General features: G+C 37.2%; 2 protein-coding genes across 5 annotated transcripts; both read right to left on the bottom strand.

The window, feature by feature from the left end:
• Positions 1 to 1,986: 1,986 nt before the first annotated feature.
• LOC146494290 (membrane cofactor protein-like) lies at positions 1,987 to 6,145 on the bottom strand. 4 transcript variants are annotated; one of them, XM_085145522.1, is made up of 8 exons: positions 6,046 to 6,145; positions 5,402 to 5,502; positions 5,113 to 5,301; positions 4,736 to 4,835; positions 4,481 to 4,554; positions 4,211 to 4,390; positions 3,936 to 4,082; positions 1,987 to 2,102 (listed from the first exon to the last, which is right to left on the bottom strand). In XM_085145522.1, the coding sequence occupies exons 2-8, from the start codon at positions 5,460 to 5,462 to the stop codon at positions 2,083 to 2,085; spliced, it is 771 nt and encodes a 256-aa protein (XP_085001648.1). In that variant the 5' UTR covers positions 5,463 to 5,502; positions 6,046 to 6,145; the 3' UTR covers positions 1,987 to 2,082. The 4 variants fall into 4 exon arrangements, with proteins under 4 accessions (XP_085001648.1, XP_085001646.1, XP_085001645.1 ...); XM_085145520.1 differs by having other exon boundaries at positions 1,996 to 2,102; positions 3,903 to 4,082; XM_085145519.1 differs by lacking the exon at positions 1,987 to 2,102 and adding an exon at positions 2,662 to 2,752 and having other exon boundaries at positions 3,903 to 4,082.
• Positions 6,146 to 15,263: 9,118 nt separating this feature from the next.
• Positions 15,264 to 18,828, bottom strand: LOC146494289 (uncharacterized; the record flags this gene model as incomplete). Its single annotated transcript, XM_085146000.1, has 4 exons — positions 15,264 to 16,808; positions 16,937 to 17,090; positions 18,005 to 18,322; positions 18,450 to 18,828. Coding segments are annotated over 4 exons (1,020 nt in total), but the record flags the coding sequence as incomplete, so codon positions are not given.
• Positions 18,829 to 19,455: the final 627 nt, after the last annotated feature.

Here is a 19,455-nt window from a genome sequence, read left to right as displayed (position 1 = left end):
ATTCCATTGAATCAGGTCTGTCACTGCTAACACATTAACTAGCAGAAGGTAGCAGGTGCAAACATTCGGTCTTCGGTAAAGTTTACATATTTCCCTAAACCAAAACCTTAACAGTAACCAAGTTTAGGTTTTAAAAATGAAATATTTGAAAATACTGCCTCCCCTCTCCCTTTGTCGCGGCAGAAAACAAACCTAAAGTCTTTCCATATTTTACAACTTGAAGGCCACGATAGCTTCGGCTGGCCGATCAACGTGTGTTAAACTAAATGACAGATAGGTACGGGGAAAAAAATGGCCGTGAATTCTCGCAGGTCACGTATGCTACTCTCGGTCTTCCTGGAGCCAAAGATACTGTGAGTGGTAACACATCACATTAATAATCGCGTAATTTAGCTTACAGGGGGGTTAAGAAGATGTCACTGAAAGATTTAAAAAAAATGCTGACTCCATCTGAATGTCTGCAATTTGGTCAAAATCCATAAACTGTTAAATCGCCTTCGGCTGCGTTAGCTAGCTAATTGTTAGCTAACTTAGCAGCAACGACGGATAAATACAATAATATAGCACTGTTATGGGGTCGACGCTTTGTTTTTGTTTTTTCGGTTGTTACAGACGGTTAAAACAAACGACACCATACCTTACGTCTGAACGCCAACAATGATGACCGCTACCAGCCCTGCTCTGAAAGGTTATTTCGGGTTTCTGCTTGTTTTAATGTGGGCTGCGTCTCCTTCTCGGAAGTAGGCGCGGTCAAACAGTGACGTGCTTGTTCTTCAGAAAGTCTTAGACCTTAGATTATAGCCCGCGTCCTTTATAACATAATAATGAAATAAACGAAAGAAACAAAGCTCTTTTGTGTGGATTCACATAAAACGAGTGTAGTACTTGTAGTGCTACCAATAAGCCAAATGAGGGTTGTTGTACTTCCATCCATTTTACTTAGTAAATGTAGCACCAGGAAGAAAAACTAAATTAGTTGAAACCGCTGTATTTCTGAAATTAGTCTGTATGCTATAACCGTTTTTTTGTTTTTTGTTCTGTCTTTTCTGAACATAATACGCACAAGTTTATGAGCCCCACCCACCATAAACCCAACACTTCCTTATTACTCTGTTGTTCCACACTTCACATAAATATGCAGTTTTCCCTTCTTAAAGCAGTATTAATAGGACACAGCACGAGACCTGTATATAAAAAGACACATACACCTTTAAGACAATGTGAAAGTGTAGGCTGTTCTTTACTGTCCTTGAAAAGCTTTGGCCCTCTTTTGTAAGCCATGCATACTACTTGTGACATACTTGTGAAAACATTTTGTGTGGTAAATTACAGTGCCCAGTACATTCAAACAGGGTGACGCATTACAATACAGGGCGGACTGAATCAATGTGAGGAAATAAACTTCCTGCTGTACTTTGGTCTGTTTATTCAAGATTCATAATTCCTGCTTTTTCCCAGTGTTTTTCTAAACATTCCTTTAAATGACATCAACCACATTGGAAAAAAAAAAAAAAAATACAAAAACTTCAGAGGATTATTTTATTTATTTATTTAAATTTGTTTTTACATTTTAAACAACCTACAGAAGAGAAAGTACAACTTATACTAAAGTGTCTGTAATCAAATGTATTTAAATACAAACTTTAATCATAAGTGTAAATGGACATTTAAACTTACAAATGAACTTAATACGTCCTTACAAATGAACTTAATACTTGTGTCCTTCACATGTCAGGTCATTTTTGTATGACCTCCACATGACCCCTGTTCACAAGTACTTGGAAAGCACGCAGAGATTCAAATTTATTTAATGTATTTATACTGAAGTTTAAAACTGAGACTTAAAAAAAGAGTGATTTCATATTAACATGAAACCAGGTTATTATAAGCAAAAGGAAATGTTCAAAAACTTGTGGCAACTGTTTATCAAATAGTGTTTTCTAAACAAAAAAGTGAACATTATATGATCATTCACATGCAGCAATGGGAAATCAAACTAAAACAAAATATGATGACTTTTGTGACACTCCACGTAGCCAAACCATTTATATCATATCGTATATCTGGGTACACAGGCCTTTCTTAACTTATCCAGATCTTCCCTGAAATAACACCACAGACAGGAGACCATTATTCAGTCATATCAAATCACAGGATCTTCACATTCACAGAATGGAAATTACTAGAATTGTCCAAAATTATCTCTATATTATGCTAGCAACCTCCTGAGGTATTTAATACAAATTTTAACAACAATTGAGAAGTGAAGCTACATATACTTAAGCAATTTTAATTCATAACATGTGTATACATTAAGGAAGTCCAGGTGACCAGTAATGTTTTTATGTCACGGTAAGGTTTGCATTGATTATGTATCCACCCATATGGAAAAGATATATATAAATCTTATAAAGTTTGTATCTGTCTTGTGTGAAACTTGTATGAAAAGCATACAAGAGTAAAAACAGATATAAGATCCCTTGAAAAATTATATAATGAAACTTGTATGTTTTGGATACTTACTAAAACAATATATGAAAGTAATGAGAAAGTGGCCACTTTCATGAGTAAATCATGTAAGCCTTATACGATTTACTCATGAAAGTGGCCACTTTCATGAGTTAAGTCATATAAGTTTTTACTATTTCTTTTCCATATGGGCAGGTTCACACTTTAACGTTGCTGATGACAACTATCTCTTCAGAGGTTAAAAATCCTCATTCTATTCATCATTTGGACTCTTCATATTCAACTTGTGGGAAACAAAAAGGAAACTGGATATCAATACAGTTATCCAAAATGACCTTATCTATCATTACCCAGGAGACTGGTCCAATTGAGGCTATAAAGGCAAAGTTGGAATTTAAAAATACATATTAAATACACGTACACATTGTAGTAATTGCACACCCTTAATACCAAATCATCTACAGAGAAAATGAAATGATATGATTAGATATGATTAGAGAGGCACGTCAATTTCAGCTATACATATTTAATTTTGTGTAATATACTGAGATAATTATAATTAGAGCTATTTGTATTTATTAGAGCAATTTTGTTATATTTTATAACCTTGTAATATGCTGTATTATTTCACTTAGTTTAGTTAGTTACTGTACTTAGAGTCTTGGAGCAACTTTGACCACATAATTTCTGCTTTGAAAGCAATGTTTAAGCCAAACCTGATGTTTGCTTATAAATAAAAAGAATGGTTCCTGGTGTCGTCCCTACAGTGAGAAAAACAGCTTTTTAATTCAAAGCTAGCACTGGACATGCACTCAGCAGAGAAACACTTATCCAGCTTTTTCCAGTTGAGATCTGACACAGAGTAGCTGTATATTCTGTCAGTTAAACTAATATCCACTGATTAGATCAGTGCGTCCTTAGTGATTCATGTAGTCATTTACCCAAAGCCAAGGTATAGGTTTCTTAAAAGTTGAATCAGATTTTCCAGCAGGAACAGTTCATGCATAATATTGGCTTTATATATGTTACTGATTAGAAATTAAATTGTTAAAAAAAAAAAAGCTGAGTAATGATCTATGTAAATATGGTAAAAATCTTCTGTTGTCAGTTCTTTAACTTAATGCTGTAATTCAATAAGTGTCTTTACATTACTGGAGTCTAATGATGCAAGAAATCAAACATTAGCTGCCAAGATCCATTCATATTTCCATGCTCATAGTAGAGGTAAAGTGCCATTCAGCAATACTCTCCACTTTTTGCTGAAAATCACTGGCCAGGACCCCTTAGTCTTCATTTACCTGCCTTTTTTGCACTTTTCATAAATATGCAGCAAGAGGACTTAGGCTCAGAATTGGGGTTGAAGTTGCACATAGAGCAAAGAGATCGTGCTTGAGCTCAGCACTTACAAATAATTATTATGATTTATGACTTACGAATGCACAGAGGAAGTCCAGGTGACCACTGACCATTTAGCTCACACATCACTGTAGCGGATCCAATCATTGTGTATCCAGCGTTACACTGTAATGTTACATTAGACAAGTATCCATACGGAGGTCGAGCACCGCTACTCCACTGTCCAAATGAAATGTCTGGATCTCCACATTCAACTTCTGCAGGGAAAGAAAGTAGACATTGGTGCAGTTGTCAAAAATGACCTTTTCCACAGTATGTATTAGCCTAATTTTTCGTAGACAAGAAAAAACAAAATAAGTTATTGAAAATAATTCAAAACACTTACTGATACATTTTGGAGGCTCAGGCTTGAATGTTCCATCATCCGAACAATGCAACTGTCTTGATCCAACAAGTGTATAATCCTTTTTACAGGTGTACTGTATAACTTCATTATATTCATAGAAATCTTTATTTGGACTGAAAGAGCCATCCTGTACTACAGGCGGTGATTCACAATATGGCACTGTATAATAAAAATAAAAATTATCAGAATGAAAACAAACAGTGAGCTTTTAATCAGGGGTGTGACTTGTATTACGACAAGACAACCAACCTTCACATACAGGCAACCTGCCCAACCACCCTCGGCTTCTACAACTGAGTTCTCCTCCACCAATTGGCATATACCTGATTGGAGGGAAAAAGGTTAGTTTAGAAATTTTATTTCACATGACACAGAACAGCATGTTTTTGTTTTTTTAAGACATCCAATTGCAACATTTTAGTGATTTAATATGCTACTACTAACTTTGATCAAAAAACTAATTATCTTAACACTTTTTATTAAAGCTAACATCGTATTACTAACCCAATGTTACAAAGGAGCACTGCTTTATCACCAAATTCAGTCCCAGGACGATATTCAATCTGTCCATTTTCAACGTCCCCCACAGGGCCACAGTTTCTCCCTGAAACAAGAAAAATAAGGATTAAATTGGTCCTTTAGAATTTTTTTGATAATATTATGTGTAATTATCTCAACAAATATAGTTTACTGTTTATGTAACATGTTCATGTGAGTAAGACATTTTATAGAGGTAGAGATTTTTTTTATACAACAATTTTAAGAATGTTTCCAGGATAGCGAGTAAATTCTACCTGACATCCATTCTCATGTGCTTAAACTGGCTGTGAAATACAGCTGCTATAAGCAATTTGAATTTAAAATCAAGTGTTAATATTTACTTTGGCATTTCAACCCCAGAGGGCTCCAACTTCCAGCAGTACAAGTAACACTTGGGGACCTTCCTGCAGACACATATCCAATATTACAGGCAAATGTAACTGTGGTCCCATCTGGGAAACTAGTTAGAAAAATGTCACTGTCCTTTAAATCCATATTTTCTCCTTTAGGAGGACTGGAACAGTTTTGAGCTGTACATGGGAAAAGAAAGAGAGAAAGATACAGATAAAAAGAGAGAACACAATTTTAAGACGAAACACCATGCTGTGTTTCTCAAGCTAATCCACTCACCTTGACCAGTAATTGCCAAAAAGCCAAGACTGCTCAGCAGAAGGACTGCAGTAACAGCCATGACAGGATCTGACAGGTTTAACTAAAACCAAGAGCCCTTTCTGGTACAAAACAAAGGCAAACACAAGAAAGATAATTAGAGATATTACTCTGTCATGATGGCTGGTACTAACAAAGGCTCTCCATTCAAGAAGATCTGTCACTGCTAACAAATTAATCAACGGACAGGTGGGAGGTGCAAACATTCGGTCAAGTTTATGTAGTTCGCTAAACCAAAACCTTAAAAGTAACCAAGTTTAGGTTTTAAATATGAAATATCAGAAAATACTCGCTTCATTTTTTCCCCTTTTGTCGCGGCCGAAAACAAACCCAAAGTCTTTCCACATTTTATAACTTGAAGGCCACGATGGCTCGTTCAACATATGTTCAACTAAATGGCAATTAGGTACGGAAAATGTCCGGGAATTCTCGCAGGTCACGTATGGTAGGCTACTATCAGTCTTCCTTGATCCAAAGATACCATGGGTGGTAAAAACAAACAAACAAAAAACAACCATAAATAATAATAATAATAATAATAATAATAATAATAATAATAATAATAATAATAATAATAGTGACGGTTAAAACAGACAATACCATACCTTACGTCTGAATCGCAGTGGTGGCCGCTACCAGTTCTGTCCTGAAAGCTTATTTGGGGTTTCTGTTTGTTTTAATGTGGGTTGCGTCCCCTTCTCGGAAGCGCGGTCAAACAGTGACGTGCCTTTTCTTTAGCCAAAAGTTTCAGACTTTAGACCACAGTTTGCAAACTTTATAACATAGTAATGAAATACACGAAAGAAAAGCTCTTAAGTTTGTGTGGATTCACATAAAATGAGTGTATTGTAGTGGTAGGGGAGACCGGGGATAGTTGTAACATATATGACATTTCTGTCTGTAAATTGGAGCTCTTTTAAGGTAGTGGATTCAAAATGTAATGCAAAGTATTTACATGTCTCTGCTATTAAATAGTGCAGCTATTTTCTCTGCAGCACAATTACCCATTGCATGGTATGGTCTCAAACACAAAGAGTGAAATGTTACAATTAACCCCATGGTCTGGGTTAGTTGTAACATATCCTGGGGTGAAATGTAACACAATGAAATAAGGGTACTAACAAAACATTAACATGTAATCTTTGTTTATTCAACACATGAATGCACTTAGAGCCATTTATGTAGCTGTGTGTGTGACAGAATGCAGAAATCTAGCTTTTGAACATATTCCACCCCCCCCCCCCCCCCCCCAAAAAAAAAAAAAAAAAAGAAATTTAAAAAAAATTTATGGAAATTTCTGCAACTGAATATTTCATAAATTTTGGTTGGTCTTCCTTGAGTTTGGCCTCATTGGCTCAGTGGGCATTATAACCTACAACTCTTGCACCAATTTTGAACATAACAATGAAGCTGAAAAAATGTGGTTGTTCACCAGCATCGCAATTCCATTACTTTTTTATCATGGCTTACCTTGGTGTGGTTTGCAAAGTGCTTCAGAAAGAGGAGGAAATCTGTTTCTTGCACCCATCCTGATTTATTTCCACTACCAATACTTCCTACTTGTCCATCTCTGACAGAGTGGTCTGCATAATGTATGTGTGGGAACACAAACAGTGGAGGAATTGTGTTGCCAATGGCATTAACCGCATATACAAGTGAACCAGACCAGTGAACCTCTCTCTGCTGATGTCGTTGCCCCAACTTGTTTAATATAAGTTAAAGCAATAGTGTGGTAAGTTGTAACATCTGCATTATTGTTACAACTAACCCAGACTGTTGCTGTTACAACTGACCCGGACTCCTATAGCCATGAACTAGCTAACATTACAGCCAACGGCTAAAACATTAGCACTAAAGACCTACACAGAATATATCCCCATAGACATACAAATAACATAATTTAAGTTTGAGGAGTTTAACTGCAAAGCAGATAATGCTATTAGAAATTGAAATAAAGTAGAAAAACTTACTTTTTGGCATACAAATTACAAATTTTCGTGTTAAATTGTCTGTGTTTGACAAAATGTGCTGATTTTTCACAGGTGATAGCAGAACTGAATTGGGCATGCACAGGATGAGTCACATCATTTGAAACTTAGCCCTGATTGGAGAAATTGGAAGTGTTACAACTGACCCACGTTACAACTATCCCCGGTCTCCCCTACATATTCAACAACAAGGAAACTATCAATGCGGTTATCCAAAATGACTTTATCTACCATTAACCAGGAGACTGGTCCAACTGAGACTATAAAGGGAAAGTTGGAATTAAAAAACATATTAAATACACATACACATTGTAGTAATTGCACACCTTTAATAGCAAATCCTCTACAGAGAAAATTAAAATGTCAATACAATTAGAGAGGCACGTCAGTTTTAACTGGGATATTTATCATCAGAGCTGTTTGTATTTATGAGAGGCATTTTGTTATATTTTGTAACTTTGTAATATGCTGTATTATTTCACTTTGTTTAGTTAGTTACTGTTCTTAGAGTTTTGGAGCAACTGTAACCACATAATTTCCTCTTTGATTAACAAAGGTTTTAATTCTGATACAGATACATGTTGGTTGAACAGTCTTAAATGTTCCATCATCTAAACATGATAACAACCTTGATCAACTTTGTCTATATTCCTTTTTACAGATTTACTCTATAACTTTATAAAGTTTTTACACATTAAGTCTAAAGTGAATACTGACAGGGAATATTAGAGCATATTCCTCCTATATTGGCTTATCTTCATTGGCTCCCTGTTACATCCAGAATTAAATTTAAAATACTTCTCCTCACATACAAGGTCTTATGTGATCAGACTTGATCTCATCTTACCAATAGAGAGGAGGTGTGAATGGTTCAGGTTATTGAAGGGCAAGATCAGGAAGGCTAAGGACAATTACAGGAGAAAGCTGGAGCGGAAACTCCAGCAGAACGGCACGATAGAGGCGTGGAGTGGCATGAGAACAGTTGCTGGATTCAGGTCATCCAGCAGCAGGGAAGCTGGGGGTGGTGTGGACAGAGCAAATAAGTTGAACGTGTTTTTCAACAGATTTGAGATTGCAATAAATGTTCACCCCCCCCTACTGACTTACCTGTAGTCAGCCTGCAATCCACAGCAAAGCCACTCTCTCTCCACATTGCAACACAGCCTCCTGGTAAAGTATTGAAACCCCTCCCCAAACTGTTACTTTCACTCATGACCAGATTCAGAGACAAGTCAGAAGATGTTCTCAGGCAAGTCTGCTGGACCAGACAGGGTGACTCTCCATGTCCTCAAAGCCTGTGCCACACAACTTGTGTGGGATTTGTGTGGGACTCCAGAATCTTGTGTCCTGGATTGTTTATTACCCGATAGGTAGACCCCAATATGTGCATCTTCAACATTGTCAAGGTGATCAGCAACACAGGGGGCCCGCAAGGGACCATCCTCTAACTCTTTCCTCTTCACCATCTGCACCACAGACCTCAGCCCCTACACACAGACCGCCATCTTCAGAAGTTTTCTGATGTCTCTGTGGCGGTTGGATGCATCCCTGAGGATGATGAAGCCAGGTACCGAGCTGTGGTTGACTCCTTTGTCATGTGGTGCCAGCAGAATCATCTGCAGCTCAATGTGAGAAAGACCAAAGAAAGGCAGGAGCCGATCACAGCTGTCTTAGGGCGAGAGGCACCAATAGAAACATGCATAATATCAAATTTGCTTATGTTATTGATTTAGAATTGGGAGCGTTAAAAAATTTGAGGGTTTATTTGTGGTTATAGGGTAAAGATAATCATCTCTTTTTAATCGTTTCAGTGTGTGGTAAATAATTGAATAATTTCTTTACATTATTGAAATATAATGATACAATTAAACAAATAAAGCAAGAATTTAAGAATTAGCTTCCATGGTCCATGAATTAAATAAATGACAGACAGAAAGGAAGCACAAGCCTGCGAGCTCCAGCTTTGAGCAGTTAGTCAAAAGCTTCAATTATTACAACTTGCAACCAACATGTTTTTCTAGCATATGACGAAATATTGCAATGGAAAAATCATCTACTTCAAAAGAAACCTTGTAGTAGAGGTAAAATGACATTCGGCATTACTCTCCATTCATCTTTGTGCTGGCCAGGAACCCTTAGTCTTCCTACAGCTGCTTTTTAGCATTCAGAAATATGCAGCAGGAGGAGTTAGGCTAAGAATTGGAGGTGAAGTTGCACTTCAAGCAAAGAGATCACGATTCGAATGAGTTCAGTACATGCAAATAATTATTTTAACTTATGACTTAGGTATACACTTAGGAAGCCAAGGTGACCACTGACCATTTACCTCACACATGAAAATAGTGGTTCCATTCATTTTGTATCCAGTGTTACACTCTAATGTCACTGAAGACAGGTATCCATACGGAGTTAAAAACATAATCTAAAAATTATTTAGTAGATCCAAAAATGCTACATCCAGATAAACAGAATAAACTTTCTGAGATTTCTGGATGATATCTGGGTGATTGAGCATGCATCAAAACATTGTCTATTAGAGTTAACATTGTCTTAATAACCCATGGATACAAATGGCATTTGCTTTATCACCAAAGTCAGATGCAGGCTGATATTTAATGTGTGTATTTTCTACTTCTCCAGCAGTATCACAGTTTGTCCATGAAACAAAAAAATGAGGATTAAATTGGTTCTTTAGAAATTATTAAATAATATTATGTGTAAATAACTCAATAAATCTATTGTTTATGTAACATTTATGTGAGTAAGACATTTTCTAAAGGTTCTTTTTTTAATAAGAAAAGTTGAGATTGTTGCCTGCTTAAGCTGGCTGTGAAATACAGCCGCTAAAAGGATTGCAGGCAAAAGTAACAGTGAAACTTTTAAAATGAATGTTGATCCCCTATAAATGCTCACCAGGTCCTCCAGCACGTCTGAATTGGCCAGTGTACCTAAATTACTCCACAACCACATTGACGACTCATCCAGGAGGTCACAAGAGAACCCCCCAAAAAATGTAAAGAACTGCAGGCCACAATTCACTCAATGAAGATCAGTGTTCATGATTTAACAATAGGAAACAGACTGAGCAAAAATGGCATCTACGGAAAATAGACATTAATGCAGTTTTTAAAAATGCCCTTCTCCATAGTACGTATTAGCCCAATTTAGGCTACAGGGAAAAAAATGCAGAGCAAGCTATTGAAAATTATTCAAAACACCTACTGATACATTTTAGAGGATCAGGCTTGAATGCTCCATGTCACTGTAAAATTAAAAAGATAGCTATCAGAGTGAAAACAAACAAGTGCGCTTTTAATCAGGGGGTGTGTACTGTCAATTCCACACCAAAATGATTTTTTTTTTTACAAGTGTATTGTATAACTTCTCCACAGTCACGGGATTCTTTACTTGAACTGAAAGTGTAATCTGCAACCACAACTAGTAGACTGCAAGTCGACACTGAAAACTGAAAGTTGTGTCTATTAAACTGCAACAGACATCAAGATAAAATAAGTAATGATAAGATTTTCTGCAGTGTCAGAGATATTAAGTCTAACATAAAACGATAAAATATACAATATATGCAATTTATGTTCCATAAACACCACATATGCAGAAAGTCTAAGGATATAACTAGTGTTTTGGAAAACACATGGATTGGGTCTGAGTATAGGATGCAGGTGCGAATGGGAGCTCACCTCACATTAGACATTCACTTTGATATAATCACCCACTGAATCATAGACTACACGGTGAACTAACATTGGTAAACTATTTACCAATGTGCTCTGAATGATTCACATGCATTCTAGCTTTTTATTGGTCATCTTCCAGTGTTAATGGCAGGCATATACTCACAGCCATTTAATGGGATAGGAGTGATCAGCCAGCCCACATTTGGAGATGGTCTGGCTTACAACTTTACACAACTTCACTGGACTTCACCAAAACTTCGGAAGAAACTGGTCTCACAAAACATATACGCTATGACCATTTGGATTTTTTGCAACTTAGAAATTTATTGCAGTTACTGTTTGTGACATAAAACAGTTTTATGATTAGGAAGATTTACTCATAACTATAAAGTAAATCTACTGGACCTTTGACACTTTTATAGTGTTCTGTTCAAATAACAAATGAAGTCCCAGCCAAAAGTTTTGGCTGTTGTAGACATTCACTTTTTATGCTTCATACACTTTGACGCGTCAGATTTTATGATGATGATTGTGCAGGGTGATCAGAAGCAGCATATACATGAATTACAAAGTGCTTCTGGGTTTAGCCTAGAAGTTGATGTCCAGAATGCCACAGAGATTTGCATTTGTTTTGATAAATGGTTGATGATCCCTGTATTTTGTATTTATATTTTATTTATTTGTCTGTGACTATGTACAAAAAACATTAATGTCCGAAAAGAAGAGATTTATTGTACCAGATTTAGCCGATACCTACTTTCCAGCTGCAGTTCTTCAGATGACCTTATCAATTATTCTTCAATCCCACCAGACCAAAACGGCAATGCTGGTTACTAATGGCATATTAGAATAAAAGTTGTTGATTTAGGACTTTAGGCCAAAATGTCAGATATTTCAAATCAATTTAAATCTGATTTTTTGGTGCTAAGGAGAGCATTTTTGTGTCTTTTTGTACATGAGTTGGTTTCCCTGTTTATTATCTGTATGTTTTTCTCTGATAGACAGGCAATCTGTCCACTGTGCAGACAACCTCTGTCATGGTCCTGGGTCGAGCGACCCAGTGTTTGAGTTTTATGTATCTTTTGTATTCATTTGTGCTTGTGTTAGTTTAGTTCATCTAGTTTATTTTTAGATTGCTGTTTAGTCCTTTGTTTTTTAGTTGTTTATGTCATCTCCCCCTGTACTCAGTCTCCCTGGTTCATGCGTCATGTCTGCGTGGTTATGTTTAGTGCATGTCATGTCTAATCTCCATGTTTCCTGTTTTACTTTGAAAGTCTGTATTCAATGTCAGGGTATTTAGTTTCACTTCTCCTGTCCTGTCTTTAGGTTCATGTGTGTCAGCTGTGCTCCCATGTGTGCCCACTTCCCCTGATCATCCCTTATGTGTATTTAGTCGTGTTTCATGCAGTCTGTGTCGCGTCGTCTGTGTTCTCACCCACCATGTTTGTATTCATAGTTTTCTGTGGCATCATAGTACTAGTTTCCCAGTTTAGTTATAGTTTAGTTTCGTCACAGTGCTTCTGCCTTGTTTGACCCCCATGTCATCAGCCAAAATAAAGGCTCGCTTTTCGTTTGAACTCAGTTTCGTGTCTTCGCCTGTGTCTGCACCTGAGTCCTCCACACACTCTCCACTCGGTCTGCCACTGCGGATTGTGACAACCTCTTCTCCAAAGTCAGCTTGGTTAGGAACAGAATATCATCATAATATTGTTGGATTGTTGAAGGAGTACTTTGATGACCTCTTTAATCCCACTGACACTTCTTCCATAGAGGAAGCAAAGTCTCAGGACGAGGAGAACAACTCGTTCATCACTGAGGGTGAGGTCACTGAGGGAGTTAAATAACTCCTTGGTGGCAGGGCCCCTGTGGTGGATGTGATTTGCCCTGAGTTCCTGAAGGCTCTGCATGCTTTAGGGTTGTCTTGGTTGACACGCATCTACAATTTTGCTTGGAGATCAGGAGTGGTAACTCTGGATTGGCAGACCGGGATAGTGGTTCCTATCTTTGGGAAGGGGTTGACTGGAGGGTGCTCCAACTATTGGGGGATCACACTCCTCAGCCTCCCCGGAAAAGTCTATGCCGGGGTGCTGGCAAGGAGAGAGTCTGTTAGTTGAACCTTGGATACAGGATACAGGTTGTAGCCTCCAGCTTGCACTGAAGTGGTTCGCAGCCAAGTGTGAAGTGGCAGGAGAGGGGAGCGGGAGATTGACTGATGGATTAGTGCTGCGGCTGCAGTGATGTGGACGTGTACTGGTCTGTGGTGGTGAAGCTCTTGATTTACTGGTCTTTCTATGTCTTTACCCTCACCTATGGTCACAGATACAAGTGGCAGAAATGAGCTTTCTCTGAAAGGTGGATGATCTTAGGGAGAAGTTCAGCCATTCGGGAGGGGCTCAGAGTAGAATCGTCATCCAGGATTTCTCCTGGATGTCTCCTTGTCGAGGTGTCCAGGGCATGTCCCACTGAGAGGCCCCGGTATTGGTAGGTGTATTGGTACATATATTGTATATTACCAAGGTATATGTACCAATATACAGTGGGGCAAAAAAGTATTTAGTCAGCCACCGATTGTGCAAGTTCCCCCACTTAAAATGATGACAGAGGTCAGTAATTTGCACCAGAGGTACACTTCAACTGTGAGAGACAGAATGTGAAAAAAAAATCCATGAATTCACATGGTAGGATTTGTAAAGAATTTATTCGTAAATCAGGGTGGAAAATAAGTATTTGGTCAATAACAAAAATACAACTCAATACTTTGTAACATAACCTTTGTTGGCAATAACAGAGGTCAAACGTTTACTATAGGTCTTTACCAGGTTTGCACACACAGTAGCTGGTATTTTGGCCCATTCCTCCATGCAGATCTTCTCAAGAGCAGTGATGTTTTGGGGCTGTCGCCGAGCAACACGGACTTTCAACTCCCGCCACAGATTTTCTATGGGGTTGAGGTCTGGAGACTGGCTAGGCCACTCCAGGACTTTCAAATGCTTCTTACGGAGCCACTCCTTTGTTGCCCGGGCAGTGTGTTTTGGATCATTGTCATGTTGGAAGACCCAGCCTCGTTTCATCTTCAAAGTTCTCACTGATGGAAGGAGGTTTTGGCTCAAAATCTCACCATACTTGGCCCCATTCATTCTGTCCTTAACACGGATCAGTCGTCCTGTCCCCTTGGCAGAAAAACAGCCCCATAGCATGATGTTTCCACCCCCATGCTTCACAGTAGGTATGGTGTTCTTGGGATGCAACTCAGTATTCTTCTTCCTCCAAACATGACGAGTTGAGTTTATACCAAAAAGTTCTACTTTGGTTTCATCTGACCACATGACATTCTCCCAATCCTCTGCTGTATCATCCATGTGCTCTCTGGCAAACTTCAGACGGGCCTGGACATGCACTGGCTTCAGCAGCGGAACACGTCTGGCACTGCGGGATTTGATTCCCTGCCGTTGTAGTGTGTTACTGATGGTGACCTTTGTTACTTTGGTCCCAGCTCTCTGCAGGTCATTCACCAGGTCCCCCCGTGTGGTTCTGGGATCTTTGCTCACCGTTCTCATGATCATTTTGACCCCACGGGATGAGATCTTGCGTGGAGCCCCAGATCGAGGGAGATTATCAGTGGTCTTGTATGTCTTCCATTTTCTGATGATTGCTCCCACAGTTGATTTTTTCACACCAAGCTGCTTGCCTATTGTAGATTCACTCTTCCCAGTCTGGTGCAGGTCTACAATTCTTTTCCTGGTGTCCTTCGAAAGCTCTTTGGTCTTGGCCATGGCGGAGTTTGGAGTCTGACTGGTTGAGGCTGTGGACAGGTGTCTTTTATACAAATGATGAGGTCAAACAGGTGCCATTCATACAGGTAACGAGTGGGGGACAGAAAAGCTTCTTACAGAAGACGTTACAGGTCTGTGAGAGCCAGGGATTTTCCTTGTTTGAGGTGACCAAATACTTATTTTCCACCCTGATTTACGAATAAATTCTTTACAAATCCTACCATGTGAATTCATGGATTTTTTTTTTCACATTCTGTCTCTCACAGTTGAAGTGTACCTCTGGTGCAAATTACTGACCTCTGTCATCATTTTAAGTGGGGGAACTTGCACAATCGGTGGCTGACTAAATGCTTTTTTGCCCCACTGTACCTATAATGCATATAGGTATATTGGTGCATCTTTAAGAGATAAATCAAATACCCAAGTAGTATCACTGCTAAAAATGAAATATATAAAATACAGAGAGATTTTATAATGTCTGAAATGAAAAGTTTTATTATTTTAACATTAAGTGTAACAAAATCAACTACAGTACAATGTGAGTAGTAATTAACCTGGAATTTTCTGACACTTTCTCTGAGAATGGAAACGAAATAGTATCAGTCAAGACCCAGTAAACTAAATAATTGGACAACTGTATGCTACAGTTCATTTACATCACTAATTCAAGGATAATATTGCTGAATTCTACCTTATAGTTTAGTCTGTTTCTAGTGTTGAGCCAGCAGCACTAGGATTTTAATCAACCTGATATGACATATTTTAATGCCCTACAACGCCCAAGTACTGACACATTGTTGTGATACTGATTTCACAATAAGTGGGTGAGGTATTTGCATTTCTTCATAACCTGTAACAGCAATACATCATTTATCATATAAAACTTCCAGACTCCACAATTTAAGTACAATTAATGTCGCTAATGCAAAAACAGCAAAAGTACATGGTAGTCAATGACTGTTTTACTGCAAATTTATTTATATATTTTAATAATCATCAGTCTAATTCATGTGGAAATTCAGGGACCTGAAACACACCTTTTTAATCATCTTGGGCTACATTCTTAGTCATCATTATTATTAAAACAATCCTCTTGATTGGCTCTCTTATGACGCTCCATATATCTGTATAGTGGACTAACATGACTAGGTCAGGAATGCCGCAAAGGAGATATGTCTACTTAGAGGTAAATAAAAGTTATATACCTGGTACTCTCCAACAGTTTATAGAAGTGAAGAGGGCCTTAGATAGAAGATAAAATATCTGAAGTTTGTTTACATTTATTTCCCCTACCTAAGACAATACCATAAGTCACAAATTAATATTTTCACTACTTAAGACAATCATAGACCTTTTATTTTCCTTGACCGTGATAATCATCATTAGCTGCCTTCTAAAAAGCTTTGTTGGTTTTAATGTCAATATTTTGTATAACTAATGTATACAAAATTGTGTAACTACTATATGAAAAGTTGATCTGATAAAGCAATCAGCAATCATAATTAAAACTGTTATTTCAATGGTCTTGTAGACTCTTTCAAACTCTAGTATTTCAAATAAATAACAGACCACTTTGGTCAGTATTGCATGAGTCATTCTGATAAACAATCTGACATTTATGCCCTACCCTCTTCACAAACACACCCACATGATCAAAGAACTTTGGCCAACAATTAAGCCACAAAGCCGCTATCTCAGAGGCATCATTCTAACTTCCACAGAACTACCACACTAAAATTCAGGTCACTGACACGCATGGTAAATTCGCTTGCAATGAATATTTTTCTTCTGGTTGGCATATTTTTTGTATCTTCTTCTTGTGCATTTAACAGCTGTGCAAATGATTATCAACAAGGCCAGAAAAGAACTCCAACGCAGTAATATGTACCACAGTGGCAGTCCCGTCAATGATCTGGAAAAGAAAAGGGGAGGGGGGCAGGTTTTCAGACAGCATCTTATGGTGAAATTTCAACAAATGTAAATTCTCTTTTCAGCCTTTAGTGCTTCTTCCATAGAGTAAAAAGTAGCATATTGACTAACCTGATGAAAAAAAAGCCTTGAGTGGTTTCATTCAGTTGTAAAGACTGATTTCTTGTGTTATCACTGATGTTCATAATAACTAGGCAGGAGGTCAGAGTTGGTGTTGTGACTGTGGTTGTGCTCATTCTGTCTGCACAGTCATAAATTGGTTGACCTGGTAATGAAAAAGAAAAGATTACAATGATAATGCTTTATAGACCTTGAGGATGAAGCTTTTACAGCATTGTAAAAACAAGAGAGAAGAAAACAGACGTTGTTGTTTAGAATATTTCATGGTAACTTTAAACTCTTTCTTTTATGTTTATTGTGTTTTTATGCTTAGAATATGATACTAATGACCTGATTTTTGTTAATAAAAAAATAGAATAACCCTAAGGAAAATTTGTACATAGAGGGTTTGTACATACGGTCATATCTGTTATAACCTCTAGGAGTCACTGAAGTCAAAACTTACACACGATGCCTTTATTAATCCTTTCTTCCAAGCAATAGTTTACTATACTACACACACGCAGACATGCATGCATGCATGCACAAGTTGCATAAAAACAATTATTAAATGCCATTTTAATTTCATCATAAATTTAGGGCTTTAAAGTGTCACAAATGCACAAATAGTCTATTTTTGCCACTAATATATGAGGGTATGAATATTGTAATCTTTTTCATGGGACATTTATGAATGGTGTAAATCATCAACGCTACACTAACTACGCTATTAAACTTAAACTAAATATTTTAAGTTTAAATTAATGTCTTAATGTTGAAAAAATCTCATTCTAAATTAAAAAACAAACAAACTAAATAAATTATCACTATGGGAACAGAACCACGTCCATGCTCAAACATTACAACAGAACACTTGCCATGTTTTAAAATGAAATATAATAATTTACTTGTTGTTTTAGTCATTGTATATTGTCAGTAAATATAAATGGTTGCTATAAAAATGCTGCATGTTTTACCTTTTTTGCAATTGTTCTAAAAGCATTTTGTTAATCAGTAAATCACTGTAAAGACAGTTCTCACATTTATATTTGCACAATGGAATATCACATTTTTTCTTACCCTGAATATTAACAACATAGATACAGCTGCTGTTTGCAGGCATCAGCACCTGCACAGAGATGAGCTCACTCTTCTCACTGCTTATGTCATTACTGCCAATACAGAAATAACTACAGTCCTTTTGAACTGCGCCACAGTGAAGATACAAGTCTGAAGACTTATGAAGCAGGAAGTCCTTTCTGTCAATGTGCTGATACCAGGCATAACGAACACCAGTGCCCCTTGCACAACCACAGCGTAAGGTAACTGACTTCCCCCAACATGTTGGCCTGTCCACCAGAGAGCTCGGGGACCAAAGTTGGGGCTTGGACACTGGAACTGACACAAAAAAAGAAATGTCAGTCCAGTCAGCTTAGCACCAAACAGAGGCTGCGATGCAGCATATTTCACTGTTATTGTAAAATAATGTTTATTTTCTAAGTTGCATAGCATCTTTTATTCTTACCTTCAGTGATAATCACTTTGACTTGGGTCATGATGTCAGCATATATTTTATCAATCCCAACCCAGTACGCTCCAGCATCATCAAATCTGAGATTTGTGACTTTCACAAACAGCCCCCTTCTGTTTAAATCTATCACTTGGGACCTGTGTGTGTTTCGATTGTTTTCTGAGTCTGCCACAATCTCACAATTGCTCCTGGAGGGCCCTCTGCACCAATACTTTTTGCTGTACAGAAAATTATTTATGCCATACTTGCATTTAAGGATAAACTCACCGCCGACATGGGCTGTGATCTCTCTTTTATCACATTCAAGCTGAAGACTTGCTGAAATACAAGGCAGACAGAAAGAAAATCCTTGTAGTCTGGAAAATCCTAAAAATGTTATTCAGTTTTTAATTCGAACTAATATGAGTTTGCAGTTTACCTTCAAATTGTGATTGTCAGATATCAAAAATGCTAGAATAATTGTCACTAAAAGCCAGAGAAAAAAAAAACACCTCATAAGTACGTGAGAGCTGGGGGTAGGTGTAGTCAAACATCCTGTGTGCATTTACAACACTTTTCTTTCATTTAAAGTAAAATTTTATGTAAAGTATATATATATATATATATATATATATATATATATATATATATATATATATATATATATGTTTCTATTCCACCTTTCACGAAAAATGTTTCCTAAAAATAGTTGACGTGTTAATTGAATTTAAGGTAAACATGTTAATTTAAACATGCTTTTCTTCGTAAATGAATATTTCAATGAGGAGTACATTCAAGAATTTTTATAGGCTTGTATGTTTTAATTAAAATTTTAAATCTTAATGAATTCCAGGATATGAAAGTGAAACAGCATTTTTTTTCACATACCAAAAAATTTATGACGGATTTATATATGAAATAGTAAGTTTACTGTGACTGAAAAATATTGATATGAAATCAGAGTTTTTATTCATGATGCTAGAATAAGCCGTGATTTTACAGTTTAAAGTCACAAAGAACG

This window comes from Neolamprologus multifasciatus, chromosome 20 (assembly GCF_963576455.1).
Source record: "Neolamprologus multifasciatus chromosome 20, fNeoMul1.2, whole genome shotgun sequence".
Lineage (NCBI taxonomy): Eukaryota > Metazoa > Chordata > Actinopteri > Cichliformes > Cichlidae > Neolamprologus > Neolamprologus multifasciatus.
This window is presented reverse-complemented; position numbering and strand designations above follow the sequence as displayed.

What these genes read in the sequence shown, in the direction of transcription:
- LOC146494290 (XM_085145519.1), bottom strand. Translation starts at nt 5,462, where the DNA reads ATGGCTGTTACTGCAGTCCTTCTGCTGAGCAGTCTTGGCTTTTTGGCA. An exon ending in GTGCTCCTTTGTAACATTGG is followed by an intron (nt 4,555 to 4,735) that starts GTTAGTAATACG and finishes CCCTCCAATCAG; the next exon opens with GTATATGCCAATTGGTGGAG. An exon ending in CAGGTTGCCTGTATGTGAAG is followed by an intron (nt 4,391 to 4,480) that starts GTTGGTTGTCTT and finishes TTTATTATACAG; the next exon opens with TGCCATATTGTGAATCACCG.